The sequence below is a fragment of the Martes martes genome (genome assembly GCF_963455335.1).
Source record: "Martes martes genome assembly, chromosome: 8".
NCBI lineage: Eukaryota > Metazoa > Chordata > Mammalia > Carnivora > Mustelidae > Martes > Martes martes.
The window spans coordinates 122,690,409-122,709,021 of record NC_137895.1 but is presented as its reverse complement, the minus strand read 5'-3'; the positions used below and the strand labels follow the sequence as shown (position 1 = coordinate 122,709,021).

The 18,613-nt window shown below is 38.4% G+C and overlaps 1 protein-coding gene across 1 annotated transcript in view; it reads right to left on the bottom strand.

Moving 5' to 3' along the window:
* The window catches only part of MALRD1 (MAM and LDL receptor class A domain containing 1), a gene marked incomplete at its 5' end in the record, with an annotated part of 744,051 nt that overhangs the window by 32,258 nt on the left and 693,180 nt on the right, over positions 1-18,613 (bottom strand). The window contains 2 exons of the mRNA XM_080810106.1: positions 2,520-2,616; positions 2,706-2,785. Of these exons, the coding sequence (XP_080666232.1) occupies positions 2,520-2,616; positions 2,706-2,785 (177 nt within the window). The remainder of the gene's footprint in view (positions 1-2,519; positions 2,617-2,705; positions 2,786-18,613) is intronic.

Below are 18,613 nucleotides of genomic sequence, written 5' to 3'. Positions count from 1 at the left end.
TTGATTTTGGGGCTCTCTCTGCCCCTTGGATCTAGATTTCTGTTTCCTTCTCTAGATTAGGGGAAAATTTAGCTATTTTTTCTTTAAATCAATTTTATGCTCCTTTTTCTTTCTCTTCTTCTCGGATCCCTATATACACTTGATGTTGCTGAGTTTGTTTAACGTTTTCTCAATTTCTATTACTCTTTTTCTTTCTGCTCTTCAGCTGTCTATTTTCCATTATTCTGTTCTCCAGGTCATTCATGTGTTCTTCTACTTCCTCTAATCTAGTGTATTTTTAATTTCAGTTAATTGAGGTCATCTCTGGGTCTTTTTTATGTTTTTTATCTCTTTGTTAAAAGTCTCACTGAGATCCTCCATTCTTTTTTCTAGTCCAGTAAGTTCTTTAAGATCATTACTTTGAATTCTATTAGGCATATTGCTTATCTCCTTTTCCTTTAGCTTTTTGCTGTGATTTTGTCCTGTTCTCTCATTTGTGATCTGTTCTTATGTCCCCTCATTTTGTTTAAGTCTCTGTGTTTATTACTCTATAGTAGGAAAATCAGTTATGTCTTCTGATTTAAAATTAGTGGCCTTACAAAGAAGAGGTCCTGTGGTGCCTTTTAGAGCACTGCTCCCTGTTCACCAGAGCCAGTCACTACAGAGGCGTTTCCTTTATGTATTGCATGCATCCTGTTGTGGCTGAGCCTTGTTTGCCCTCTGTCCAGTTTGGCTACAATGGCCCCCTTTCTCTGTTCTGGGTAAGGTATGATCCTTGTGCTGTTGAAGGGCCAATTCGTGGTTACCTTGGGCTTTAAGTTGGTTCAGACCAAATGCCTACCATCAGCCCATTTGCTGGGGCTGTGGTAGCATCAAATTGTAGGACGCTTTTCCTACATCATTTCCTGAGAGGTTTTCATTGGTGAGTGGGGTCTTCACTGAGACCAAATATCTGCCTCCAGTCTGTTGGGGTTGCAGTGACCCTGAACTACAGGGCTTTTTCCTTGTGCTGTTCCCCATGAGGTTTTTGTTGGTGGATGGTGTTGGCAGTCGTTTCAGATGTCTATCCCTAGTCCCCTCATGGGGCTGCAGTGGAACTGGTATGTATGGTTATCTTCCCCTCTCCCTAGTTCCCCAGGGTAGGAATCACTTTGGAGTGGTGCTTTGAACAATTGTAGTTGATTGCACGATGATATTTGTCAGAAGCTGCTATGGAGGGATTCTTCCCCAGTGGAGCAGGTTCGATGGGATAGGTCTGCAGTAGAATGCAGGGCGTGTGGTGTTAGCAGGGTAGGTGAGGAATGCCACTAGTTCCTAGCAGGGCTACTCGTAGAATGAGTTTTGACAGTCACTGCTTTGGAATGACTCCTGCCCACCCGGGTGGGTATGATGGGGCCGGATCCATAGGAGAATGTGGGGGTAGGGTATACAGTGTTAGCAAGCTAGATAACGAGTGTTCATGCTCATTCTTGAAGGTGTCTGGTTGTCTAAGCTGCCAGGGGGTAGAAATATCACCTGCCAGTTCTTATGTTCTTAGATAAGTCTCCTAAAAATCCTTGCCCTTGCAGCATGCATTCTGAGATTAGTAAAGAAATCTACTTCATGCATGCCCCAAGTAATTTTCAGATTGCTGCTGCTTTGCTATATTTTGGCTGGGTTGTTTGTTATGTTCTGTCTTTAAGGATGGCAACTCAGTTTCCTATTGCCTTCTAGCTCTTCCAAAGTAAAGCCTACTGATTTTTAAAGTATCCAGTTTTAAGCTCTGCTAGTTTTAAAAACTCCAAAAGTTAAGCCCTGCTCATTTTTGGAGTAAAATGTTAGGGGGACTGGTCTTTCCAGTGCAGTTTAATCTTGTGGGAGTTTGGTTCTTGACAGTTTCTCTGTGCCTTCCACCATTTTTAATGTCACTGATGCTGTAGAATTAAATGTACAGAGCCTGTTCTGCCAGTCTTTGAGTCTTTTTCTGGGTTAGTTGCACTGATGTGGCTGTTATCTAGGAGGGGAGAAGGGGAGCTTGGGATCCTCCTACTCCACTATCCTCTTGGGCTCTCTCCCTCTAGTAATTGGGGTCTTAGTTTTGCATGAGTTCTTTTGGGTACAGCAACTCCTGGTCTCTGTTCTGTATATTACCTAGAACCTGGGAGTCTTGACCTGAAACACTGATGTTTAGAGTTCACTGGGAGGGCCAAGAAAGCATCTCATTTGCAGTTCTGTTGCCTTCCCCAGGTGCCACCAGCAAGTGGGACACTGATACCCTCATGTCTCTTAATCTGTGGAGAATGCCACATTCCCTTTCTTGCCATCAAAACTGCTTTTAACACAATGTGGAAAGTAAACTTAAGGCTTTTTACTGAAAAAGAAGAATGATTATTGTTAAGTAGCTCCTACATTCTGCCCAGAAGGAAAGAAATCCACAAAGCATAGAAACAATAAAGTTACCTGCATGTAAATGAAGTGAAAGAAAAACGAAGGAAATGAAATGTTTCAGAAAATTGTTCTGCCACAGTATATTTTATTTAGCAATCAAAGGCATCACTTACCTGACTGGTACTTTTCTGTTTGCAAGAAAACACACAACTGCAACTATAATATGAATCATCAGGAAAGCTAGTCCAATGCCCAGGAAAGTCCATATATCTGGAATTTCAAACCAATTAAAAAGATAAATATGCAGTGAAAAATGTTTAAAATTCCAAATTTAAGCAATTAGTCACAATATCACCTACTATTCTGAGTGTATGTGAAATCTGCAGGGGAAGGGTTAACCTTGATGTGGCATCGATTTCCTTTCCATCCTTGTCCACATCTGAAAAGGAGATAAAATGTGATATTTAAATTTAAAAAAGTAGAAACCTATTTTAGCAGCATTATAATGGAATAAAATGATGAGTGTCAATAAATAATAATATAAGGAATTTGGGTAACTTTGATAAGAAACCAAAAATATTAAATAAGAGCAAAAACAAAATTAAATTTTTATTATTTTCATAATTGAGATGATTTTTAAAAATATAACCTTCTTGATTTTATCTATAAGGTGGGAACTTAGCTTTCACATGCTCTTTTGTTATTTTCAGTATTGATTTGATTTTTACGAATGTCCAATACACTGTTTTATTGTTCATTTGTCTCAAAGCTAAAAACTAGTATTTTTCACTAACGAACAGAATTTTTTTCAATATTGATGGAAATATTAAAATTACGTATTTACATAAATCAGACAGTATATTTATCACTACGTCAGGATGATCCCTCGGGTACCTAGATTTGAAACCAGGTTAATAACATCATTGGATATACCTGCAGTACTACTTGACTTAATTAACTCTGCTTTATTTGGGGACAGCATAATGAAACCTGGAATACTGGCAGTATTTCCTTTATGGGTGGCTTTCAGAACATTCCGTAATGGGGATTAGCTTATACCTCAAAGGGAAATCAGGTTTATTTTTAAGCAGTAAATATGTCAGATTTTTTTCTGGTATGGTGTGTGTGTGAGTGTGAAAGCTTATGTATTCATTTTTTTTTTTTATCACAAATAACAGGATACAAATTATTTGTATTTATGTTTAGTTGAATTTTCTGCCAAGTTCATAGTACATGCCACAAATACGATTAAAAGGTAGCTTTTGAATATGAGTGCACTGAAGCTGTGTGTTACCAGCAATGCTTCTTCAATACAGTTATATTTTCCCTCAATCTTTTTGAACTTGAAAATTTGAATGCTTAATAGCAATTTCTGCACAAAAGCAGTAGCTCCTTTAAATATAAAAAGCTTAGAGTTTCAGGAAGGTCCATAAGAATGCCTTCTTTCTGGGACACCTAGGTGGCTCAGTAGGTTGGGTGCCTGCCTCTTGGTTTCAGTCAGGTCATGATCTCAGGGTCGTGGGACTGAGCCCTGCATTGGGCTCTGCGCTCAGCACAGAGTCAGCTTGTTCCTCTCCCTCTGCTCTTACCCCATCTTGTACTCTCTCTCTCAAGTAAATAAATAAAATCTTAAAAATAAAATAGGAGCACCTGGATGGCTCAGTCAGTGAAGCACCTGCCTTGGGTTCAGGTTGTGATCTCAGGGTCCTGGGATGGAAGCCCTGCATCAGGCTCCTTGCTCACTGGGGAGCCTGCTTCTCCCTCCCTCTGCAATGCCCCTGTTCGTGCTCTCTCTCTTCCTCTCTCTGGCCCAAATAAGTTAAAAAAAAAAAGAATAAAATAAAAAAGAATGCCGCCTTTCCTTCACAGAACTAGAACAAATAATACCAAAATTTATATGGAACCACAAGAGACCCTGAATAGCCAAAGCCGTCTTAAAAAAAGAATACTGAAAGATAAAATCCTGAATTTCAAGATATAATGCAAAGAAGTAGTGATCAAAACAAACAGTACTGCCACAAAAATACTTGGACAGATAGAACAAAATGGCCCAGAAATAAACCCATGCTTATATGGTCAATTAATCTATGAAAAAGGAGACAAGAGTATACATTGGGAGAAAGACAGTCTCTTCAATAAATGGTTCTGGGAAAATTGGACATTACATGCAAAAGAATAAAACTAGACCATTTTTTTATACCATACACAAAAATAAATTTAAGATAAAAGTGTGAGACCTGAAACCATAAGACGCTGAGGAAAGCATAAGCAGTAATTTCTTTGCATTGGTCTTAGCAACATTCTTTTAGATAAATCTCAGGCAAGGGAAATAAAAGCAAAATTAAACTATCCGGACAACACCAAAATAAAGCCTAAAAAAAAAAAAAGCTTTTGCGCAGTGAAGGAAATCATCAAAAAAAAAACCAAAAACGCAACCTAATGAATGGGAGAAGATATTTGTAAATGATACATCTGAATTAATATCCGAACTATATAAAGAACTACAATTCAACACCCAAAAAACAGTTTAGTTAAAATTGGGCAGAGGACCTGACCATTCAGGTCCTCACTGTCAAGTCATGACATTTTTCCATAGGAGAAATCCAGATGGCCAACAGACACATGAAAAGATGTTCAGCATCAACTAATCATTTGGGATATACAGGGAAAAACCACAATAGATATCACCTCACACCTGTCAAAAGGGCTAGAATCAAAAAGACAAGAAAAAAACAAGTATTGGCCAGGATGTTCTTAAAAAAAAAAAAAAAAAATGGAACCCTTGTGTACTGTTGGTGGGAAGGCAGATTGGTATAACTACTACAGAAACAGTATGGAGTTTCCTCAAAAAATTAAAAATAGAAATATCATGATTCAGTAAATCCAGTACTGTCAATTTACCCAAAGAATACAAAAACAGTATTTTAAAAGATAAATGAACCATTAAGTTATTGCTACATCATTTAAAATAGCCATGACAAGGAAGAAACCTAAGTGTCCATAATAGATGAATAGATAAAGAAGATGTAGTGTGTGTGTGTGTGTGTTAGCCATATAAAAGAATTAAGAGTTGCCATTTACAACAACATGGGTGTACTTAAAGGGTATAATGCTAAGTGAAATAAGCCAGACAGAGAAAGACAAATACCAAATTATTTCACTTGCATGTGGAGTATTAAAAAAATGAATAAACAAATGTCAGAGACCTCTAGGTAAAGAGAACAAACAATATTTGCCAGAGGGGTGGGCAGTAGGGAATGGGCAAAATGTGTTAAAGGGAGAGGGAAAAAATTTCCTTATTTTTTAAAAGTAAAAATATAGGATAAATTGTTTTGATGTCTCTGAAACAGAATTTTTGTTTTTTTTACTCTTGTCACTCACAAGATGTTTTGTCATTCCTTAGTTAACATTGAATCTACATGCCAGTTTTCACATGCACAGACATTGTGTGCCTAGTAATGGGGGACAGTTTTTCCTCCTGGGTTTTTTGGCTCCTTTAGATTTTGAAGTTCCACTTCAAAACTACAGCAATATTTAGGCAAATTGCAATTTTAAACAAATTGTAAGTGCTTGAATGTGCCTATTAAGATAAATTCCAGTGGATGGGGTGCCTGGGTGGCTCAGTGGGTTGAAGCCTCTGCCTTCGGCTCAGGTCATGATCCCGGGGTCCTGGGATCGAGCCCTGCGTTTGGCTCTCTGCTCAGCAGGGAGCCTGCTTCCTCCTCTCTCTCTGCCTGCTTGTGATCTCTGTCTGTCAAATAAATAAATAAAATCTTAAAAAAAAATAAAAATAAAAACGGATATTTTAAAAAAAAATAAATTCCAGTGGAAAATATTTTGGAATACCAGTGAAAAATAACAATGGAAGAAACTTCCAGGTAAGTTGGCAGAGTAGAAGGATCCCAAGCTCACCTCATCCCTTAGATACCAGTAGATAACACCCATGTAAAGTACAGATAAAGCAGAAAATGACCCAAAGACTGATGGAACAGACTCTCCACCGATAAATATAGAGAAAAGACCATTTTGACGAGGGTAGGAAGGGCAGAGGTCTGGTTGGGAGCCAAACTGACCTACAAGTGTGTGTTTTGAGGAGGGATGTCACACATGTGGAGGGGAGAGGAGCACAGCAGACACCCCAGGCACAGGGGAACCTCGCTGAGAAGATTAATCCCCATAACATTTGGCTTTGAAAACCAGAGGGTCTTAATTTCATGCGTTTTCATAATCACTGGGGCTTAACACTTGAAACTTTAAAAATCAGCCAGTTTAGCTGTGGGAGATCCAGAGGGGGATAGGCAGCAGAGTCCTACCCTTAAAGCGACCAGCATAACAGCTTCCCTGAGATGCAGTATAGAAGCAGCAGTTTGAAAAACACCTAAGGTATATGGGAAGCTTTATATCCTAATCTCAGAACATATCCTAGAGGGGCAGGGATCTTTGGGAGACTGTTCCAAGAACAAGAGTGGGTGGCACCATTTCCTTGCACCATCCCCCAGCCTAGGGAGACTGTTCCAAGAACAAGAGTGGGTGGCACCATTTCCTTGCACCATCCCCCAGCCTAGATGCGACCGATACCTGCAGGAACTGGTGCAACTTGATTACTCTCCACCTAGCTAGTGGCCCGACCCCACCTACTCAAACCAGTCCTCACCAGTTTTCCAAAGCAGCCATAGGTCTCCTCCCACAGACTGGAACAGTGCAAGTGAGCTAACACCATTCACCCTGCCTCTGAATTTTCCTGCAGACCTGCCTCCTTGGCAGGAGTTTTCCAAAGCAGCTACGGGACTCCTCCTATAGTAGACTTGCGCAAACCTTGCTGACACTGATGTGTAACCACTGTGTTCTCTTGCGGACCTGTCCTGTTCAATATGTTCAATATGCCCTTGGCTAGAGTCCATCCAAAGCATAGCAGTGTGCAAGCAGCCCAGACAGCCACTAGCACTACTTCAAAGTAACTCCTGCACTATGGAGAGGGAAAAAACAAAAACACACATCTACCAGTTCAATTGTAGCCACAGCAGTGGGCTGGGGGCAGGCATCTACTCTGAATATAGGCTGTGCCCAATGAAAGCTTCTCTGGAGATGTCACTCAGGTGCTATTATGGCTCTGAAAAAATTCCTGATCTGATCCAACTCAAGCACAAGGTGGCCCCTGCCTGGTCCTTCAATAGAAGGACCAATTGCTGCCCACAACAGGAGAAGAGAGCCATTGAGCCAACTGGAATGAAGACAGATGTGGCTCCGACACAGTGGTAGGGTACGTGCAGTACTATAGGCTACACCTCTGAAGTGTCAGGTTCTGGTGAATGGGGGACATAGCATGGCAAGGCACTACAGGACCTCTTCATACAGCCACTACTTTCAAGAGAAGGAGCTATAGCTGAATATCCTAATACAGAGAAATACTAAGAGTGATTTAGACAAAATGAGACAGAAGAATCTGTCCCAAATGAAAGAAAAGAACAAAATCTCAGTAAAAGAACTACCCGGAATGGAGATAATATGCCTCATAGAGAATTTAAAGTAATGGTCAGAAAGATACTCCCTGAACTTGAGGAAAGAGTAGAGGATCTCAGTGACACCTCCAACAGAGAGATGGAAAACATAAAAAGGAAGCCATAAGAGATGAATAAATAAATGAAATTAAAAATACAGTAGAGGGAATAACTAGTAGAGTAGGGGAAGGAAAATTATGAATCAGCGACCTGGAAGACTCAGTAATGGAAAGCAGTCAAGCTGAACAGGAAAAAGAAAATAAATTAAAAAATGAGAAAAAAACATTAAGGGCACTCAACAACACCATCGAGTGTAATAACATTCACATTATAGAGATCCCAGAAGGAAAAGAGAGAGAAAAGGGGGTGGAAAATTTATTTAAATAATAGCTGAAAACGTTCTGAATCTGGGGAAAGAAACAGAAAGCCAGATGCATGATGCACAGAGCCCCAGATAAAGCCAACCCAAGGAGTTCCATGCCAAGAGATAAAGTAATTTAAGAGGTGAAAAGTAGTGACAGAATTTTAAAAGCAGATACCTACAAGGGAAACCCCATGTTGACTTCTTTTTTCACAGAAATTTTGCAGGCCAGAAGGGAGAGGCATCATATATTCAAAGTGCTAAAGGAAAACAAAACAAAAACAAAACCCAAACCTGAAACCAAGAATACTTTATCCACCAAGACTGTCATTCAGGATGGAAGAGATTAAAGAGTTTTTCAGAGAAACAAAAGTTAAAGGAATCCATCACTATTAAACCAGGCTTATAAGATATATTAAAATGGGGACGCCTGGGTGGCTCAGTTGGTTAAGCGGCTGCCTTCGGCTCAGGTCATGATCCCAGCGTCCTGGGATCGAGTCCCACATCGGGCTCCTTGCTCGGCGGGGAGCCTGCTTCTCCCTCTGCCTCTGCCTACCACTCTGTCTGCCTGTGCTCGCTCTCTCTCTCTAACAAATAAATAAATTAAAAAAAAAAAAAGATATATTAAAATGGGACCCTTGATTTGAAAGGAAAATGTAGGCAGCAGTAAGAAAAGTAGGAAGCACAAAACCAGTAAAATTAAGTATATCAATAAAAATCAGTCAAGGGATTCACAAAATGAAAGAAGGTAAAGGATGACACCATATACCTAAAATGTGGGGAGGAGAACAGTAAATTTTACTGTGGTTTCAAACTTAAGTGACCATCAACTTAATACAGACTACTGCATGTATAAATGTTATATATAAACTTAGCAGTAACCACAAATTAAAAACAGGTAATAGATAAACAACAAGTAAAGAGAAAGGAGAATCCAAGCATATAACTCAAGAAAGCCAGCAAACCATGAGAGAAAAGAGTAAGAGAAGAAAGGAATAGAGAAGAACTACAAAACAACCAAAAAAAAAAAAAAAAAAAGTGAAAGGGCAGTAAGTACATACCAGCAATAATTACTTTGGATATAAATGGACTAAAAGCTCCCATCTAAAGACATAGGGTGACAGAATGGATAAAAAAGCAAGACCCTATATTCTGTGTACAAGATACTCATTTCAGGGGTGCCTGGGTGGCTCAGTGGGTTAAAGCCTCTGCCTTCAGCTCGGGTCATGATCTCAGGGTCCTGGGATTGAGCCCCACGTTGGGCTCTCTGCTCAGCGGGGAGCCTGCTTCCCTTCCTCTCTCTCTGCCTACTTGTGATCTCTGTCTGTCAAATAAATAAATAAAAATCTTTAAAAAAAAGATACTCATTTCAGACTTAAAGACATGAACACTGAAAGTGAAGAGATGGAAAAGCATTTATCATGCAAAATGGGAGTGAAAAGAAAACTGGGGTCATAATACCTGTGTCAGAGAAAATACTTTATCTTTTTAAAATTTATTTTAGAGACAGAGAGTACACAAATGGCCAGAGGGGAGACGGAGAGAATCCTCAAGCAGACTCCCAGATGAGCATGGAGCCTGATGGAGCTTGATCCTAGGACCTTGATATCATGATCTAAGCCAAAATCAAGAACCAGCTGCTTAACCAAATGAGCAACATAGGCATCCCAAGATAAAATAGACTTTATTATTTTTTCATTTAAGATTTTATTTATTTGAGAGAGAGCACACAGCAGAAGGGGCAGGGAAAGAGGAAGAGAATCTTAAGCAGACACTATGCTGAGCACAGAGCCTGGTACCGGGTTTGATCTCATAGTGCTGAGATACCAGAACCTGAGCCAAAACCAAGAGGTAGACGCTTAACCCACCTCACCATCCAGGTGCCCCCCCAAAACAAAGACTGTAACAAAAGACAAGGATAGTCCATAATCATAAAGGGAAAAATCCAACAAGAAGATATAATTATACAACATGGAAGCACCCATATACTGAAAGCAGCTTTTTAACAAACACAAAGGAAGTACAATCATAGTAAGGAACTTTAACACCCTACTTATATCAATGGATTGATCATCCAGACAAAAGCAAAAAGGAAACAGTGGCTTTGAGTGACACATAGGATTTTATGGATCTAAGAAATATATTCAGAACATCCCATCCTAAAACAGCAGAATACACATTCTTTCAAGGGCACATGGAACATTCTTCAGAATGGATCACACATTAAGCCGTAAAACAAGTCTCAACAAATTCAAAATACTGAAGTCACACCATGAATCTTTTGGACCATAATGCTATTAAAGTAGAAATAAACAAGAAGAAGAAATCAGGAAAGAAAACAAGTACATGGGGTTAAATAATATGCTACTAAACAATGAATGGGTCAACCAACAATGCATAGAGAAAATAAAATACATGTAGACAAATGAAAATGAAAGACAATGGTCAGAATCTTTGGGATGCAGCAAAAGTTGTTTTCAGAGAGGTATTTATAGCTATATAGGGCTACCTGAAGAAGCAAGAAAAATCTCAAAACAACCTACCTTTACACCTAATAGAGCTAGAAAAAGAATAAATAAACCCACAACCAGTAGAAGGAAGGAAATAAAGATTTCCTTTATTTAAGAAAAGAACTTTTTTCTTTAAATATTTCATTTATTTGACAGAGATAGCGAGAGAGGGAATACAAACGGGAGTGGGAGAGGGAGAAGCAGCTTCCCACTGAGCAGGGAGCCTGATGCGGGGCTCGATCCCAGGACCCTGGGATCATAACCTGAGCCGAAGGTAGATGCTTAATGACTGGGCCACCCAGGTGCCCCAAAAGAAGAACTTTTTTTAAAAATAGAAACTAAAAGTCAAACAAAGATAACAGATTGATGAAACTAGGAGCTGACTGGTTTAAAAGATCAACAAAATTGATAAACCATTAGCCAACCTAACAGAGAGAGAAAGAGGACTCAAAAAAGTAAAATCAGAAACAAAGGGAAAAGTAACAGCTGACAACACAGAAGTACAAAGGATTATAAGAGAATATTATGAAAAAATATTGGCCAACAAATTGGTCAACCTAGAAGAAATGGATGAACTCCTAGAAGCAAATAACCTCCCCAAAGTGAATCAGGATAGTCCAGGACCAGACAGCTTCAAAGGTGATTTCTACCAAACATTTAAAGAAGTATTAATACCTATTCTTTTCAAAGTATTCAAAAAATAGAAGAGGAAGAAAACTTTCCAATCTAATTCTATGAGGCCAGCATTACCCTGTTCCCAAAACCAGATAAAGATACTACAAAGAGAACTAGAGGCCAATATCTCTGATGAACATGATGTAAAACTGTTCAACTGAATCCTTCATTACATCAAAATCATACACCACAATCAAGTGGGATTTATCTCTGGGATGCAAGGGTGGTTCAGTTTTCACCAATCATGTGATGCATCACATCAAAAAAGAAAAGACAAAAAGCAAATGAGCATCTCAACAGAGGCAGAAAAAGCATTTGACCAAGCACAGCATTCATTCATGATTAAAGCGCTGGTACATCTACAGGGAACATACCTCAACATAATAAAGGTGATATATAAAAATACCCCAACCAACATCATACTCAGTGCTGAAAAACTCAACATAGTAGTGGAATTTGTAGCCCAGTAATCAGACACAAAAATAAATAAAAGGCATCCAAATTGGTAAGGAAGATTAAAAAATACCTTCACTACTTGAAATGATATTATCTAGATAAAATCCTGAAGATTCCACCAAACAACAAACCAACCAACAAAAAAACCCAGAACAGATCATTGAATTCTGTAAGTCAGTGGATAAAAAATCAATACACAGTACTCTGTTGCATTTCTATACACTAATAATGAAGTAGCAGAAAGAGAACAGTCCCATTTACAATTGCACCAAAAAGAATAAAATACCTAGGAATAAACTTAACCAAAGAGGTGAAAGATTTGTACTTTTTATTGTTGTTTGTTTTTAAGTAATCTCTACACCCAACCTGAGGTTTGAACTTTTAACCAACCTTGAGATCAACAGTCACATGCTCTACCAACTGAGCCAGCGAGGTACTCCCTGTATTTTGCAAACTATCACACTTTGATCAAGAAATGGAAGATGATATAAATGGAATGATATTCCATATTCATGGATTAGTAGAACAAATATTATGAAAGTATTCATATTACCCAAAGCCATCTACAGATTTAATGTAATCCCTATGAAAATACCAATAGCATTTTTTACAGAACTAGAATAGGCAATCCTAAAATTGATATGGAACCAAAAAAAAAAACCAAATAGCCAGAATGATCTTAAAAAAGGAAAAAAAAAATGGAGGTACCACAATTCCAAAATTTCAAGATATACTACAAAGGTATAGTAATCAAAAGAGTATGCTCCTTGCACAAAAATAGACACACAGATTAGTGGAATAGCATAAAGAGCCCAGAAATAAACCCACACTTAAACAATGTCAATTAATCTACAACAGAGGAGGCAGTAGAATGCAATGGGAAAAAGAAGTCTTTCAACAAATGGTACTGGGAAATCTGGACAGGTATATGGAAAAGAATGAATCTGGACCACTTTCTTAAACCATACACAAAAATAAACTCAGAATGGATGAAGGACCTAAATGTAACACCTCAAATCATAAAATTCGTAAAGAAAACATATTAATTTCTCTGACATTGGCCATTGAATCTTTTCTAGATAAATCTTAGGCAAGGGAAACAAAAGCCTAAATAAACTATTGGAATTACATTAAAATAAAAAGCTCCTGCAAAGCAAAGGAAACCATCAACAAAACAAAAAGGCAACTAACTGAATGGAAGAAGATATTTTCAAATTATATATCTGATAAAGAGAATCCAAAATACATGATGAATTTACATAATTCCACACCAAACCCACAAATGATCCAGTTTAAAAATGTGCAGAAGATATGAACAGACATTTCTCCAAAGAAAAGACATACAGAAGGTCCACAGACACAAGAAAAAATGCCCAGTATCACTAAGTGTAAATCAGAACCACAGTGACATACCACCTAACACCTTTCAGAATGACTAAAATCAGAAACGGAAGAAACATGTTGGTGAGGATATAGAGATAAAGGAACCCTTGTGCACTGTTGGGAATTCAGATTGTTTCAGCAACTGTGAAAAAACACTGGAGTTCCCTCAAAAGTTTAAAAATAAAATTAATCTTAATACTGATCCAATAATCTTAATACTGATTATTTACCCAAAGAATATGAAAATACTAATCTGAAAAGACATAGGCACCCTATGTTTATTGCAGCATTTACCTTAGCCAAATTATGGAAGCAACCCAAGTGTCCATCCATAGATGAGTGGATAAACAAAATACACAGAGGAACACACACACAGGAACATTACTCAACCTTAGGAGGAATGAAATCTTGCCATTTGGAATAACATGGATATATCTAGAGGATATAATGCTAATAAATAAAGACAAATATTTGATTGTACTCCTGTGTAATTTAAGAAACAAAAAAAAAAAAGGAACAAGGGAAAAAGGAGGCATAAAACCAGACTCTAACTTTAGAGAAGAAACTAGTGGTTTGTGACCAGAGGGGAAGTGTGCGGGAGGGATGGAGAAATAGGTGAAGGGTATTATGAGTACCCTTATCATGACGGGCCCTGAGTAAGGTACAGAATCACTATGTTGTGCAACTGAAACTAATACTGTACTTTCATTATACTGGGAATAAAAAAAAATAGGCAAAAATCACAAACCATATGGGGAAGTAGTATGCATGCTGCCTGCTTACCTGTCTGTATCCCTTTTATTTAGCTATGCATATTTATAGATTTATGTACAAAAATAAAACCTGGTGATGAACAAGTGGGAGTATTGTGTGACCTTTTCTTTGATGTTTCTTTGAGGAGTTTATACCGAAAAAATTTTGATTTTTTTTTTTCCAGAAATATGGACACTATGGATAAAAGGAAAGATAGAGGTTTAGTTGATGAAAGTTTACCTATGAAAATAACAGGAAATAACCTTCCTTTCAGTAGGTACATAAATACATATCACTCAATTTTTATTTTTGTATTTACTTACTTATTTTTACCAAGGACCAATTTTTTTAAAGTATAGATCAAGTCATGTAACTGTGTGAAAACTAATGGAAAGGAATGGATTTTATAGGTCAAAATTAGTTTCAAAATATGCTCTTTTTCCCTCAGTCATCTGATACATGCTTAAAGTCTTAAATGAAATTATACATGAACATATGTCAAAACATAACCCTTTATCCCCATACGCAGTTCCATTCTCCTGAATGCATATGGGGATGAAGAGTTATGTTTTAACATATGTTTCTGCATAATTTCACTTAAGACTTTAAGCATGTATTATTTTTAATCTGGTAAACATATGATTGAGAAAAAAGTAAACATTTGAGAATCAGTTTGGTATGGAGATTACAATTTTTACTTCAGGCTTTCTATTTATATTCAGATTTATTAGAACTTTTTGAATCTGATTTCATGATATAATTAAATCTCTGGGTTAGTGGGACTGGACAGTGACAGAATTTATGCTGTCTCCACCCCACATTTAAAGTACACACTGGAGTAGGGTCAGCACACCATAACCAGGTTGACTTCAACAGGTGCCAGGTCCCCAAGCCCACACCAGCTCTGGTTGTGCTGGGGCATAGGAAAAAAAACAAAAACCAAAAAAACCCAGGGTTTAAAAGAATTACCATATAAAAGAGCCAGCCCTAGAACTCAATCAAGTGGTGAGGGTGCTACTAAAATTCCCTGTGGGTAGCAGGAGCTGATGGACATAATCCGTGTTCCCCCTGCACCTTGAAATCATAGAACAGTATACAATCCAGTTCCCTAACTGGCCTGCGACCTCAGTGAACCCTGGGCCCCTAGCCCACACCAGCCCCAGCTGTCCCACTAAGGAGGCCAAAGCGCAGTGCACAGTAGGATACCCCTGGTTAGTGCTCAGGACCACTCTAGCCTTTGTGCCAAGGACACACAGGCACAAAGCACCCTGGAACACTCCAGGCCCATACCACTTCAGCTTTAGACAGCTTGCTAGGGCACCCCTCTATCAACATGCTCTGGAACCTTCTGGCTTTGGAACCAACTGCCCTGCCAGGGTGCCCCGGTGTGAAGCACCCAGAGAACCCCTGACCCTTACCTGGACTGGTTCCACTCACCCCACCAGGGGGTACCTCCTGTGTGGAACACATGAGAACACTCCTACCCTCACTGGCCTTGGCTTCAGTCCTGTGGCTAGGGCACCCCCTGTGCTGAGCACTCAGGGACACCCCAGATTTTATCCTGTTCAGCATCAGCTATCCTGCATGGGCAGCCCCAGTGGGACTGCGACAACCCAGCTTACAACTGCTTCAGCTTTAGCTGTCCTGTCACGGCACATTTTGCATAAAGAGCTCAGAGACTATACTGGCTTTGCACAACTGCTTTAGATTTGCCTGTCCTGCAAGGGTGCTCCCTGCAGAGTGCCCCAACACCCCTCAGCCTCTACCCCACCTCAGCTCTAGGCACCTTTCCAGGGTACTCTCTGTGTGGAGAGTCCTGGAACATGATGGTTTCACTTCAGCCTTATTTATCCTGCCAAGACACCTTCTGCATGTAGAGTTTTGAGACACCCCAGATTACCTCCAGTTTAACTATCCTGCCCAAGAACTCCATAATCCATGTCCACTTAAGCTTTAGCTGCTGTACTGGAGCACCCACTATGTGGAGAGCCCCAGGAACCCAGCCAGCCAGGAAAAGTGACCAAGAACACATTATCTATATAGGGAATGACCATACACAAGACCATTCCTTGAAGTTCAGAAGGAACTGTTCCTCCTAATCAATGGAAACACAAAATATAGCAGATCAGGGAGACAGAAGAACAGTCTCCAAAAGACGGAACGTGACAAAATCTCAGAAAACTAAATGAAACAGAGATAAGCAATATGCCTGATTAAAGATGCTTACTGGGCTGGGGATAAGAGTGGCAGAACTTAGTGAGACCTCCAATAAAGAGATAAAAAAATAAAAACCAATCACAGTTGAAGAATACAACAACAAAACATCCTCTGGAGGGAATCAACAGATTAGTGGATGCAGAAGAACACATCCATAATCTGGCAGACAAGTGAATGGAAAGCACCCAAACTGAACAGCAAAAAGAGACAATAATTTTTAAAAAGTTAGGAAAGATTAACTGATCTCTTGGGCAATATCAAATGAACAAACATTTGCATTATAGGGGTCCCAGAAGGAGATAGAGAGAGGCAAGAAAACTCGTGATGAAATAAGAACTGACTTGTTCTAACTTAGAGAAGGAAACAGACACTCAGGTTTAAGAAGCAAAAAGAGTTCCAAATAGATGAACCCAAGGAACTCCAGACAGAAATGAAATCAGTAAAGTTACAGCATACAAAATCAATATCCAGAAGTTGGTAGTGTTTCTATACACTAATGATGTAGCAGAAAGATAAATTAAGAACACAGTCCCATTTACAATTGCACCAAAAGTATTAAAATATCTAGAAATAAATGAGCAAGGAGGTGAAAAACCTGTACTCTAAAAACTATAAAACATGAAAGAAACGAAGATGACACAAACAAATAGAAATTCCATGATCGTGGATTGGAAAAATTAATTTTGTTAAAATGCCCATACTGCCCAAGCAATCTATGTATTTAATGCAATCCCGATCAAAATACCAACAGTATTATTTCAGATAATTAAAACATAAGAGCCCTAAAAAGTTGTATGGAACCATGAAAGACCCCAAATAGCCAGAGTGGTCTTGAAAAAGAACAAAACTGGAGGTATCACAATCACAGATTTCAACATACACTACAAAGCTGTATTAACCAAAACTGTATGGTACTGGCACACACACACAAAAATAGATACATAGATCAATGGAATAGAAGAGGAAGCTCGAAAATAAACTCACATTTATGTGGTCAGTTAATTTATGACAAAGGAAGCAAAAAGGTACAATGGGAAAAAGTCTCTTCAATAAGTGGTGCTGGGAAAACCGGACAGGTACATGGGAAAGAATGAAACTGGACCACTTTTCTACCATACACCAAAATAAAATGGACTGAAGATCTAAATGTGAGACCTGACCCATAACAACCCAGACAGTAATTTTTCTGACACTGACTAGCATTTTTCTAGATAAGTCTCCTGAGATGAAGGAAAGAAAATTAAAATTAACTGTTGAGCCTATGTCCAAGTAAAAACCTTTTGCCCAACAAAGGAAACAATCAGCAAAACAGAAAGGCAGCTTACTAAATGGGAGGAGATATTTGCAAATGACATATTGTTTAAGGGGTTAATATCAAAATATATAAAGAACTTATGCAACTCAATACCCCCAAAAATCCAATTAAAAATGGGGAGAAGATCTGATGAAACATTCTTCCAAAAACCTACAGATGGCCAAAAGACCATGAAATAATGGTCATCATCACTATCATCAGGGAAATGCAAACCTATACCACAATGAAATATCACCTCATCTCTCTCAGAATGGCTAAAATTAAAAAGACAATAAAAAGTGTTGGTAAGGATGTGGGGAAAAAAGGAACACTGTGCACTGCTGGCAGGAATGTAAATTGGTGCCGCTAATGTGGAAAACGGTGTGTAGGATCCTTTAAAAATTGAAAATGAAATACCATATGATTCAGTAATTTCACTACAGGCTCTTTACCCAATGAATATGAAAATACAATTTTGAAAAGATCTATGGACCCCTATGTTTACTGAAACATTCACAATACCAACATTATGGAATCAATCTAAGTGCCCACTGATAAATGAATGGGTAAAAAAGATGGGATACACACACACACACATTATGCAGCAATATAAAGGGATGAACTCTTCCCATTTGAGGCAACATGGATGGACCTAGAGTGTATTATGCTAAGTGCAGTAAGTCAGACTGAGAAAAACAAATGCCATATGATTTCACTAACAGGGAATCTAAACAAATGAACATAAATTAATAAGGAAACAAAAAGCAAAGTCAAAGCCTGTAAGAAAAAAAAAAAAAAAAGAATCTTTATACTTTCAGACCCAGAAAATGTAAAATGTGCTATCTCAACTAGACTTTAATGGAACACGTGATAACTTATTCCAAAAAATGAAGTGCTTATATATGTATTATATAACTGTTTCAGAAAAACTGGTTATGCAGTATATACAGAAATCACCTATAACTGATGAGATCTGGAGAGAGATGTTTAGATTTTTTTTCAAATTATTAAGGGGATCCTAAACCTAGATTTTCCAGTCCTTTGCTACAGTATATTTTTCAGCTATAGTTCCTCTAATCTTGTAGTTTTTAATAATGTAGAAGGAAAATCCCTTCCGGAG